The 12,928-nt window shown below is 37.8% G+C and overlaps 1 protein-coding gene across 1 annotated transcript in view; it reads right to left on the bottom strand.

Moving 5' to 3' along the window:
- AADACL2 (arylacetamide deacetylase like 2) overlaps window positions 1-12,928 on the bottom strand; it is a 75,492-nt gene that overhangs the window by 61,041 nt on the left and 1,523 nt on the right. The window contains 1 exon segment of the mRNA XM_053598851.1: window positions 11,850-11,865. Within this exon segment, the coding sequence (XP_053454826.1) occupies window positions 11,850-11,865 (16 nt within the window).

Genomic DNA, 12,928 nt, shown 5'->3' with positions numbered 1-12,928 from the left:
TAACAAATGGTGCTGGGTGAACTGGCTGGCAACCTGCAGAAGACTGAAACTGGACCCACACCTTTCACCGTTAACTAAGATAGACTCTCACTGGATTAAAGATTTAAACTTAAGACATGAAACTATAAAAATACTAGAGGAGAGTGCAGGGAAAACCCTTGAAGAAATCGGTCTGCGCGAGTATTTTATGAGGAGGATTCCCCGGGCAATTGAAGCAGCTTCAAAAATACACTACTGGGACTTGATCAAACTAAAAAGCTTCTGCACAGCCAAGAACACAGTAAGTAAAGCAAGCAAACAGCCCTCAGAATGGGAGAAGATATTTGCAGGTTATGTCTCCGACAAAAGTTTAATAACCAGAATCCACAGAGAACTCAAATGCATTAGCAAGAAAAGAACAAGGGATCCCATCGCAGGCTGGGCAAGGGATTTAAAGAGAAACTTCTCTGAAGAAGACAGGCGCATGGCCTTCAGACATATGAAAAAATGCTCATCATGTTTAATCATCAAAGACAACTTTTTTTAAAAGTATACGCACAGAATTGAGTTCCTTCCTCCCCAAACTTTATAGATTGAACCCTTCACCCTCTATTTGGAGATAGGTAGACCCTCTAGGAAGGTAATAAAGGTTAAGTGTGGTCATTAAGTGAGTCTCTAGTCCAGCAGTTCTCAACCTGTGGGTCATGACCCATTTGGGTGCCTAATATCAGATATTTACATTACGATTCATAACAGAAGCAAAATTACAGTTATGAAGTAGCAACGAAAATAATTTTATGGTTGGGGGTCACCACAAAATGAGGAACTGTATTAAAGGGTCAAGGCATTAGGAGGCATTAGGAAGGCTGAGAACCACTGCTCTAGTCCAATTGAACTGTGTCCTTATGAGAGGAGGAAGGAACTCCAGAGCTCGCTCCTTCTGATAGAGGAAAAGCTGTGAGAAATTAGCAAGAAGACAGTTATTCTTCACCAGGTACCAAATTTGCCAGCAGTTTGGTCTTGGACTTCCAGCTTCCACAATTGTGAGAAAATCAATTTCTGCTGTGCAAGCCACCCAGCTGGTAGTGTGTGGGTATTGTAGCTCAGCAGGCTAATAACACACAAAGGACTTGCTAAACACTGGAACTAAGAACTTCTATTGTGCTTTCATAGATAGATACATACAAATTCTGCAGTACATTGATTTGTTTCCATTTAACATCTGCATATGTAACATGTTTCTCCCTTGGATGACCATTGTTTTCCTGAACAATGAATACTTTGTAAGAAAAAAGTGAAATAACCATTAACAAAGAAAGGCATGTTTATATGAAATCACCTTAGTTTTCCAAAATTCATTTAAATAAAAACGGCTTTACCAGGGTTATTTTGTGAAATGGGGTTCCTGACTATTCCTTTACTATGTGTAATTTTTCAGTTCTTGATGCTGTTTGTTATCACTCCCAAAATTTTAATCCAAGTATGGTTTGTATCCGGTTAGGAAGGTCAAGATCCAGGGGTTTGCATGCTAAGAAGCTTCTTTTTCTCTCCATTCTTTTCTTTCTTCTCCTTCTAAGGATAATCGACCCTCATCTTCCGCAACTAGAAAAAGGGTTGAACTTCACTCGTATCTTAAAATAATACTTTGGAGATGATGACAAAGCCACAAAGGGCTGTTTCAGAGACAGTATCAAGACAGTTGGTCCTATGGGCTCTCACGGTCTTCAGAATGAGGCTAAAGTGCCTTAAAAAGCTAAAATACTACATGTGCCAATCTCAGACAACAGACAGAAGACTAATGAAGCTCCTGAAATTGGAAATCAATAAATAAAGGCAAAACAAAATTCAGGATAGTCTAGAAAAAAATCAACAGGTTTTTGTAGCTTTGCAAATTCAGCATGCCTTTAAAAAAAATCAAGATTAACCTCAGCTCCCCACAACCTAACCGCCACTCCACTCCCCCCACAAACTTCCAAGAAGAAATCACTCATTTTATAACACAAACAACCTATACATTTTTGAGAAAATTGGTGAATTTCATAAACAAATAATATTTTCCAGAATAATATTGAAAATAGATAATTCATATCAGGCAAGACAAAAACATTTAAGCGACTTACTATTTAGAGACAGTAAGGAATCTAAAGAATGAAAAGTACAAATGCGTTTACCTTCCACAGTAAACCTTACCATGCCTTGTGTTTAACAGTTGTTTGAGGGTGGCACCTGTGGTCAACTGGGTAGGGCGCTGGCCCCATATGCTGGAGGTGGCAGGTTCAAACCCAGCCCCGGCCAAAAAAAAAAACAGTTGTTTGAATATGTCAAGAATGTCTCCTTTTCTCATATTATTTTAAAAGTCTTGAATACTCCACAGATACAATGTAGCTTACAAAATTGCAACTGTGTATTTATTTGTCAGTCTCTCCCTATTGAAACAAAAAATAATTTTAAAGGCTCTTAGACTAGGGAAACATATGTGCAGATACCAGAACTTTCATTGCTAAGCAGGAATTTCAGTAATTGTGCAGCTGTACAATTTTTATAAGCAGTTCTATTTAATAAAACAGAAACTGTATCCAAGAAAACAGCTCAGTGACCTGAGTTCCCTTTATTTTTTACATAAAATCTGCTTGTAAATAGAGAAAACATGCTAGGATCATTAATATAGAGAAATGCCAACAAGTTCTCAGAACATAAAAAAATAACACATTAATGTAAAACAAACTGAGGAAGTGAAGGTTGAGAGGTTGCCTAGATTTCATTTATATACATGCTTCAAGGTTGCATTATTGGTGTTTTGCTTTCAGGTAAGTACAAAGGGAGGGAGAAAGGGAAAGAGAGAGACGAAATGGTTATGTCTATAATCTAGACTTTGTGGACACATTTAATATTCAGAAAGCCATGGATTCCTTACTATAAAGTTATCTCTAATATCAACCAGCCTGAACTTAGCACTTTTATCTCTCTCTTTTTTTTTTTTTTCATTTAAATACTGTTCTTGTGCTGGGTAGGTTTGAAAATTACCTGTGAACATCAATCTTGTATCCTGAAACATTACCTTATTTCTTGATCACTTCTAAGAGCCTGGGGTTTCTAGGTATAAGATCATGTCATCTGCAATGACCGAGTGTTTGAGCTCCTCTGTCCCCATTTGAATACCCTTCAAGTATTCTTTTTTTTTTTTTTTTGGTTGCAGTTCAGCCGGGGCTGGGTTTGAACCCGCCACCCTCGGTATATGGGGCTGGCGCCTTACTGACTGAGCCACAGGCGCCGCCCATTTGAATACCCTTGATCTTCTCCAGCCTGATTGCACTGGCTAGGACTTCCAGCACTATGTTGAAGAGTAGTGGCGATGGTGGGCAACCTTGTCTTGTTCCAGTTCTAAGCGGAAATGCTTTCAGGTTTACTCCATTCAATGTGATATTGGCCATGAATTTGTTATAGATGACCTCTGTCAGTTTAAGAAATGTCCCATCTATGCCTATTTTCTTAAGTGTTCTTGTCAGAAAAGGATGCTGAATTTTGTCAAATGCTTTTTCTGCATCAATTGAGAGGATTGTATATCTTTGGTTTTGCTTATATTTATGTGGTGAATTACATTTATGGACTTATGCATAAATGTAATTTATGGGATACTTACACCCCTGGGAGAAAATCTACCTGATCATGATGCATAATTTTTTTTTTTTTTTTTTTTTTTGGAGACAGAGACTCAAGCTGTTGCCCCTGAGTAGAGTGCTATGGCATCACAGCTCACAGCAACCTCCAACCCCTGGGCTCAAGTGATTCTCTTGCCTCAGCATCCCAAGTAGCTGGGACTACAGGCACTCGCCACAACGCCCGGCTATTTTTTTATTGTAGTTGTCATTGTTGTTTGGCAGGCCCAGGCTGGATTCAAACCTGCCAGCTCTGGTGTATGTGGTGCCTTAGCCACTTGAGCTACAGGCACCGAGTCAATGTATAATTTTTTTAACGTGTGTTTTTTTTTCTATTTGTATTTAATTGGATGGAGTTGAAACACATATGAAACCAATATGTAAACAACTTCATGTCCACACAAAAGACAAATACAAGTATATTCTAGAGAGGGGATGGAGTAGGGAAAGGCAAAGAGGAGGAGGGAGGGTGATTGGCAAGGTCTCACCTAACGTGCCCAATGTCAGGGTACACAGCACACTCCCTGGGTGAAGGGCTCAATTATAACTTGAACTTTACCTTGGAAATTAAAACAATGTAACCTAAACATTTGTACTCTCATAGCTATCAAAAAAAAGTTACCTGTGAAACTATATAACACATAGATGTTTAGAACTTATGCAGGCTTATTACATAAGTATGAACCTTAAAAAATCAGGCATCAGTCTTTTTTTTTTTTTTTAATCCTAGGTGATTTAGATGTATATCTTAGTAAAAAACCCAGTGCTCCTAAATAACCAAAAAAATCAATGAAAATGTATAATAAGAGAACTCAGGAAGTAACCAAATCTAAAATTAATGTATAGCAATCAAAAGATTCATTTATAAAAACAAGTTAAAGATACATTTTAGAAAATAGCCCCAATTACAATATTAGCAAACAACACAAAACACAAAATAATGAAATTAAATAGAAGCAGGTGTGATCTCTCCAGAGGAAACTTTTTTAAAATGCCCCTGTGGGACGTGAGAGACAAAAAGAGTAAATGCAAAGTTCATGTCTGTAGGAAGGAAGATTCAAGACCATAAAAATAATCAGTAAGACATGTTAGAAAGAAACAAGCGGATTCTCAAGTTCCTACACAAAAATAACAAAGGAGAATCACTAGGAAAATGGTGAAAGGAAATGTCCTGAAGGATTTAATTTATAAGAAGTGAAAACATATTATGAAACCATAATAAGTAAACCAGAGCAGGACTATCATAAAGGTACAAAAAGCACATATAATTAGTAATAATAATAAAAAATGTTACAAAATAAAGCAATAAATAGATCAAATATATAAAAGGACTTGGTATTTAATAAAAGTGTCATTTCAAATCAATTAAGAAAATATAATTTATTCAATAGATGGCATCATCATAAAGAACATAAACAATTAAATATATAGGTAAAAACATGGCAGGGGAATTTTTTTTTCTTTTCTTTATTGTTGGGGATTCATTGAGGGTACAATAAGCCAGGTTACACTGATTGCAATTGTTAGGTAAAGTCCCTCTTGCAATCATGTCTTGCCCCCATAAAGTGTGACACACACCAAGGCCCCACCACCCTCCCTCTGTCCCTCTTTCTGCTTTTCCTCCCCCCCCATAACCATAATTGTCATTAATTGTCCTCATATCAAAATTGAGTACATAGGATTCATGCTTCTCCATTCTTGTGATGCTTTACTAGGAATAATGTCTTCCACTTCCATCCAGGTTAATAACGAAGGATGTAAAGTCTCCATTTTTTTTAATGGCTGAATAGTATTCCATGGTATACATATACCATAGCTTTTTAATCCATTCCTGGGTTGGTGGGCATTTAGGCTGTTTCCACATTTTGGCGATTGTAAATTGAGCTGCAATAAACAGTCTAGTACAAGTGTCCTTATGATAAAAGGATTTTTTTCCTTCTGGGTAGATGCCCAGTAATGGGATTGCAGGATCAAATGGGAGGTCTAGGTTGAGTGCTTTGAAGTTTCTCCACACTTCCTTCCAGAAAGGTTGCAGTCCCACCAGCAGTGTAAAAGTGTTCCCTTCTCTCCACATCCACGCCAGCATCTGCAGTTTTGAGATTTTGTGATGTGGACCATTCTCACTGGGGTTAGATGATAGCTCAGGGTTGTTTTGATTTGCATTTCTCTAATATATAGAGATGATGAACATTTTTTCATATGTTTGTTAGCCATTCGTCTGTCATCTTTAGAGAAGGTTCTATTCATGTCTCTTGTCCATTAATATATGGGATTGTTGGCTTTTTTCATGTGGATTAATTTGAGTTCTCTATAGATCCTAGTTATCAAGCTTTTTGTCTGATTGAAAATATGCAAATATCCTTTCCCATTGTGTAGGTTGTCTCTTTGCTTTGGTTATTATCTCCTTAGCTGTACAGAAGCTTTTCAGTTTAATGAAGTCCCATTTGTTTATTTTTGTTGTTGTTGCAATTGCCATGGCAGTCTTCTTCATGAAGTCTTTCCCCAGGCCAATATCTTCCAGTGTTTTTCCTGTGCTTTCTTGGAGGATTTTTATTGTTTCATGCCTGAAATTTAAGTCCTTTATCCATCTTGAATCAATTTTTGTGAGTGGGGAAAGGTGTGGGTCCAGTTTCAATCTTTTACATGTAGACATCCAGTTCTCCCAACACCATTTATTGAATAGGGAGTCTTTCCCCCACGGTATGTTCTTGTTTGGTTTATCGAAGATTAGGTGGTTGTAAGATGTTAGTTTCATTTCTTGGTTTTCAATTCTATTCCAAGTGTCTATGTCTCTGTTTTTGTGCCAGTACCATGCTGTCTTGACCATTATGGCTTTGTAGTACAGACTAAAATCTGGAATGCTGATGCCCCCAGCTTAATTTTAAAATAAACTTGGAGTGAAGAATGTTTATCTAAATTTGAATCAAAACCCATAAGCCAATTGAAAGAATTATAAATTCAACTACCAAAAGAATTTCTCAAGCCAGGTGTAGGGGCTCGTGCAGTAATCCTCTGGGAGCCCAAGGCAGGTACCTGAGCTCAGGGTTGGAGACCAGTCTGAGCAAGAGCAAGTCCCCTGTCTCTACTAAAATAGAACAGGCATTGTGGTGGGCAACTGTCATCACAGCTACTCAGGAGGCAGAGACAAGAGTATCACTTGAGCCTAAGAGTTCAAGGTTGCTGTGAGCTATGATGACGCCATGGCACTCTACCCAGAGTGACAGAGTGAGAATATCTAAAAAAAAAAAAAAGAAAAGAAAAACAAACAAACAAAAAGAATTTCTCAAAGCCAAGAAAAAATTCTATAAAGGCAAAATAAAACTGGGGAAAAAATCTACAACTAAACCACAGACAATGTGTTAATTTTATTACTAGATAATAAACTGCACAAGGAAAGTGTTAACATCCCAACTGAAATTTCAGCAAAGGCCATGGACAATAGTAGCAGAAGAAAAATAAATAAACAAATAAAAATAAAATCTCAAATAGCTCTTAACCACACATGCAGGTAGACATTTTCCATTTGTCAAATTGACAGTGATCATGGAGTTTTATTTAAAAAACAAAAATGAAAACTTTTGTCAAAGGTTTGGAAAGCAGCACTTTCATGCACCCTCAGTGAGAATACAAATTGAACCAGCTTCTGAGAGGGCTGAGTTAGCAGTAGCTTAAATTTAAAATGTACATATCCTGAAAAGCCACTTCTATAATTATAACCTCATTTATATTAGGAATTGATACATAGCAAAGTCATTCATTTTAGTGTTATTCATAAGATCCAAAGATTGAAAACAAACTAAAGGTCTAGCTAAATAAATTCTCAGTTCACATCCGTATGATAGAATAATTGTTCACTACTTATAACAGTGGTTCTCAACCTTCCTAATGCCACAGACCTCTAATACAGTTCCTTTAATACAGTCAAGACCCACAGGTTGAGAACTGCTGATTTAAAAGAATAAAGCCTATCTATGTGCACTGCTATATTAAAAAATCAAGATGAATAACAGTGTGTTTATTCTGGCAATACCTTTGTGTGTGGGATATGTACTTATTTGTTTGTAAAATGGCTAATCTCCTCTAAAATGAACATGAATTCAGGACTGGTCATCTCCTCTTGGGAGAAAGACCTGGAGTCTATGGAGAAAGAGTAAAAGAAAGATTTGATTCTCATTGTAGATGGTTTTGAATATTTTTATTTTTATGACATTTACACAAATTTTAAAAATGACTCAGAATTCTCAATAAACGCCCTACCTCCTGCCTGAGGGTTTACCAGTTTGTTTTTCAGACACAGCTCCTTTGAGACAAGGAGAAACCACACTCAAGGCAGAGCTGCCCAGGAGATCCCTAATAGGCCAGTAAAGCAAGTGATCCTGGGTTCCACGCAGTCAGCTACTGTGTCTGACTGGCTCCATCGCGACCCCGCCCTCTTTTGCCTCCCCCACTGAAATGACTTCCCATGTTCTGGGCTCTCTGACTGTATAAGCAGGGACATCACAGATCCCTAAATCAGCTTGTTTGCTCACTGCACTGACAGCCTTTCTCTTCTGCATTCATGAGAGACACCTGCACAGCATCCCACCATCTTTCTTGGGTTTCCACAATTAGATATCCAAGGATCCCATCTCTTTGGTCAAGGCCCAGATCAGTTTCTCAACCTTCTCCTCCTTCCCTACCCACATCTACAGGTTAGTCACACCCAGAACATCCACTGCCACCCCCACAATTTAGTTTCTGTCTTTGCCTCAGTATCCTCTCTCCTTGTAATACCCTGTTTTCCCGAAAATAAGACATCCTCTGAAAATAAGACCTACTTACAGGAACGACAAGGCGTCCCCTGAAAATAAGACCTAGCGCATCTTTTGGAGAACACCTTAAAATAAGACATTATCTTATTTTCGGGGAAACAGGGTAGATGCCTACTTTTCAGTTCAAAAGAGATCCATTTTGATGAAATCCAGAGGCTTACTAGCATCTTAGTGATAATGAGGTAGTCTTTCATTCATGCACTCTAACACTATTTATTAAATAGGCATTCCTTGCTGTGCACGTTACTAGGTACTAAGAATACAGTGGTGAACAAAACTGTCCTGGTTCTTGTCCCACTATGTCACTCATTCTAGGACAAGAGACAACACACGTGAAAATTAAACAGACAAAAGAATTCCTGCAGGGAATATATTGGGAGATGTGATGAAAAATAATAAGGCTGGAGTGGATGAAATTGCTTCGGAAACTGTGGCCAGAAAAAGCTTCTCTGAGAGGTGACATCTAAGCTGATGCTTGAAGATGGAGAAAGATCAAAATGTATGGAGACATGAGGGAAGAATGTGCAGGCTTAGAAACGCCAAGACCCTGGGAAGAGAGGAGCTTGATTTCTGCTAAAAGCCCGAACCTGGTAAGAGTAATGGGAGCACACTTCATTTTTTTTTTTTTTTTAGAGACAGAGTCTCACTCTGTGGCCCTCGGTAAAATGCTGTGGCATCACAGCTCACAGCAACCTCCAGCTCCTGGGCTTAGGCGATTCTCTTGCCTTAGCCTCCCGAATAGCTGGGACTACAGGCTCCCGCCACAACACCCAGCTATTTTTGTTCCAGTTTGGCCAGAGCCTGGGCCTGTTTTGAACCCGCCACCCTTGGTATATGGGGCTGGCACCTACTCACTGAGCCACAGGCACTGCCCAGGAGCACACTTCATTTTTGTTGATAACCAAAAATGCCATTGGCAAAGCAAGGCAGGCTGGACCACACAGAACCTTTCCACCCTGGTAAGGAGATAGACTTCAGTAAAAGTAAAATAGAAATCCAGTGAAGAATTTAAGCAATCTGCTGACAATGCACAGCATGGACAGCGGATTGAAAGAAGTGGAGGGGTGTGGGAGAGGACGGGTTAAAAGAGGAGGCAGGGAGGTGCATTAGAAGTCTCCTGCGATAGGATAGTGCAGAGGAACAAACAAGCACTTGGTTAGAGAGTTGGCAGTGAAATGAAGAGGGCCAAGTACACTTTTAAAATTATGGCGACGAAGAGAATTTACTGATATCTAGAATATCATATGAGAGGATAAAAAGGTCCAGAGAGGAGGAGTTTGGGCTGTAATTCCAAAGTCACAATCTCTAATGTCACAATCCTGAATGCTGAAATCCTCAAAAATGAAAATTCCTGAAGCCTAAAATCCTCAAAATCACAATCCAGAAAGATCAAAATTCTGAAAATAATTTTTAAAAATTATTAAAAAGACATTTACTTCCCTTTTTAAAGGGAGACTTATTTGAGAAACATATATAAACATGACAGAAAACTTCATAGGCCACTTTACAAAATAAAATAGGAAATATTACCACGGATGGTTTTGCAAACATAACTGGGTATACTAATGACAGTCCCACAGGTTTAAACAGACAGGCAATTGATCAAAACTTGGATAGGTCACCATTGACTGTGCAGTAGCCCAGAGAGATGAGATTGAGAAACTTTATCTTTCACAAATGCATATTTTTTTGAGGAATGATTAATTGGGGAAGTTTAAATGTTTTTATGCACAAGCAAAATTCTTACAGACAAAGTCAACATTGCAATAATGCTCTTTTATGGGGTAAAATTTGCAAGACACGCCTAAGACAAAGTCTTTACACAATTTATAACTCCAGTATCAGAAATGATATGAAGATGAAATATGTAACATAGCAAATTGGCACCATGTGTGAAACGGCGGAGGTCACACACAATGGAATAATTTGTAACAGGATTATTTCTTGCATTTTTCACCTGTGTTTTTACTTCTATGGGTCTTGTAAACACTCACTGCACTGGTATTTGGAGAGTGCTTGTGGTTTACCAATTTTTTAAATATATGCTGTTCATTTAAAAGTCTTGTTATTGCTGGGCCATTACAATTAAGCAATTTTCTGCTTTTACAGCACCTATAATAATTAGCTTGTAAACTTTTATCTTTCACCATTTGACATGCTGTTACATACTAAATATCTGTGCCCCTCCCACACCCCCACCAATTCATATGTTGAAATCCTAATTCCCAGAAAATGTAGGAGGTGGGGCCTTTGGAAGGTGATTAGGTCCTAAAGGTAGAGCTGGCATAGGTAGAAATAGTTAGTATGCCATTATAAAGTAAGATATAAAAGGTTACACCACGTTATCTGCTCACTATCATGTGAAGTACAAGAAAATACCCATTTGCAAACAAGGAAGCTGGACCTCACTCACCAGACACCAGCTCTGCTGGCACTTTGATCTTGAACTTCTCAGACTCCAAAAGATGTATCTTTCACTAGTACTGTGAGAAATAAATGTCTGTTGCTTAAGACACCCAGTCTGTGGTATTGTTATAGCACCCCAAACTGACTAAGACATATAGAATATGTCTAATATAAAGTAATTTGGGTCTCATAAGTTTTATATCATTATTAAACTCACTTTTATGCATTAACTCATTTAATCTGGATAATAGGCCTACAAGTTTAGGGTTATTACTAAGCTCACTTTGCACTTGAAAAAAAATGAAGCCTATTCAGGTTAAGTAATTTTCCCAAGTCCATAGGGCAGGTGAAGGACAAAGGCAGGATTTAAATTGGGGCAGGTTCTAAACTGAGCTCAGAGAAGAGGTGTGAGGCACAGAAATCTATTGTGGAGGCAGTTGATAAATGGTGTTGATAGCCGTGGGAATGGCTGATACCACCTGAGGAGAGCATATCTGTAAAGGAGGATGCTAGTCCAAGGTGAAGTCCTACAGAATGCTAATATTTAGAGGTCATTTATAGAAGCAGAATCCAGAAAAGGAGACTACAGAAGAGAAACCAGAAAGATGGGATGAAAACCCAAAACTTGGGCATCCTGCCACCCTCTTCAATGACTTACATGTTCCAAATAGTCAGCTTTGCTATGAATTCAGAGGAAGATGAAAGACACAGGAAAGAAAAATGTAATCAAATTAAATACATTTGCCTTCATGTGGGGGGGAGGCTATGGGCAGAATCTCAAGTACAAAGTCATGAGTTAAAACTTTGATCATTTTTCACAGAGAATCTGCATGTCCCATGAAAATCCAGTAACCATATTTTTCAAAATATGGCTGGCTTTATGGGGACTATCAATTGGAACTGAAGAGTATTCCTAAAACTTCAGAACACATAGAGGCCATTGCCACACAGGGAATAATGAACACAACCTCTTTAAAAGAAGAGTTCTGTATTTTACCTTTCATTCCTAGTACCTGGAATACAGTAAAAACTCAAAAACAGGTACAATATATCATACATTCATTTGGAAGGTAAATAATTTTGTGGAAAAAAATAGCATTTTACTATAATTTGTAATGCTAACAGATTTGCAAAGTTTTCAGCCTCAGAGTTAAATGAGTCTTACAAAGTTTTCCTTATTCGCCTTTGCACAAGCAAATCTAATAACTCTTCACTCCTGCTAATGCACCTTGAAATCACTAGGTTTAGGTCTCATTATTTACAGAGCAGAGTTAAGCCTTTGAAGGAGCTTTACTGCTACACCACACGGTAATAAATGCACAGTAGTATTTGACATTTAGAAGGCTGATACGTAGACCTGTAAAACCCAGGCTTATAAAGGGTAAATTAAACTTTTAATTATTACAGCTTCATTAAATTAGAGATGTATATAAACTACACAGAAAGAAACCTTTCTTTCTTATAAAGAGCTTATTTGGCAACCACAAAGAAAAAAGTTTTAATTACCACAATCATCTTTAAATGGAAATTCTGAGTCTCTAAAAGAGTGAATGAGCTCTCTTCAGTTTCTTCTATACTGAAATGCCTTAGTAATTTTCTGAAAAATATTTTCCTTAGGAAAATGAGAAGCTTGGATATTTAATGCCTTTTTTTAAAGAGATAAAAAAAATGTTTAATGCAACAACACTAAATTTATTTTAAGACCCTCCACCAATGTTGAAAGAATGTCCAGGTGTCTTTATTTATTTTTATAAAATTTGTTAATTTTTTTTTCTAGTGGAAAAAGAAGTGGCAGAATGGATAAAAGTGATAAAAAGAAATACATAGATTCTGTGCATAGTTGATCTCCAGGTTATCAGGTTGAAATATGAGCCCAAATGGAGTCCTGGGGAAGCCCATTTCTCTATAGAACCTCCAAACATGGTAGGTGCCCAAGAGAAGAGAAAGAAAAGAATATTCAGGAAAAAATAGAATCACGAGTAATTTCTTTTCCCCAAAGTAACAGTTGTAAGGCAGACAGCTAATAAAGGTGGCTGTTCTCTGTTCCTCTCCTTGGGGGTCACCAAAAACATCAAA

The sequence above is a fragment of the Nycticebus coucang genome, chromosome 8 (assembly GCF_027406575.1).
Source record: "Nycticebus coucang isolate mNycCou1 chromosome 8, mNycCou1.pri, whole genome shotgun sequence".
In the NCBI taxonomy this organism is placed as follows: Eukaryota; Metazoa; Chordata; class Mammalia; order Primates; family Lorisidae; genus Nycticebus; species Nycticebus coucang.
This window is presented reverse-complemented; position numbering and strand designations above follow the sequence as displayed.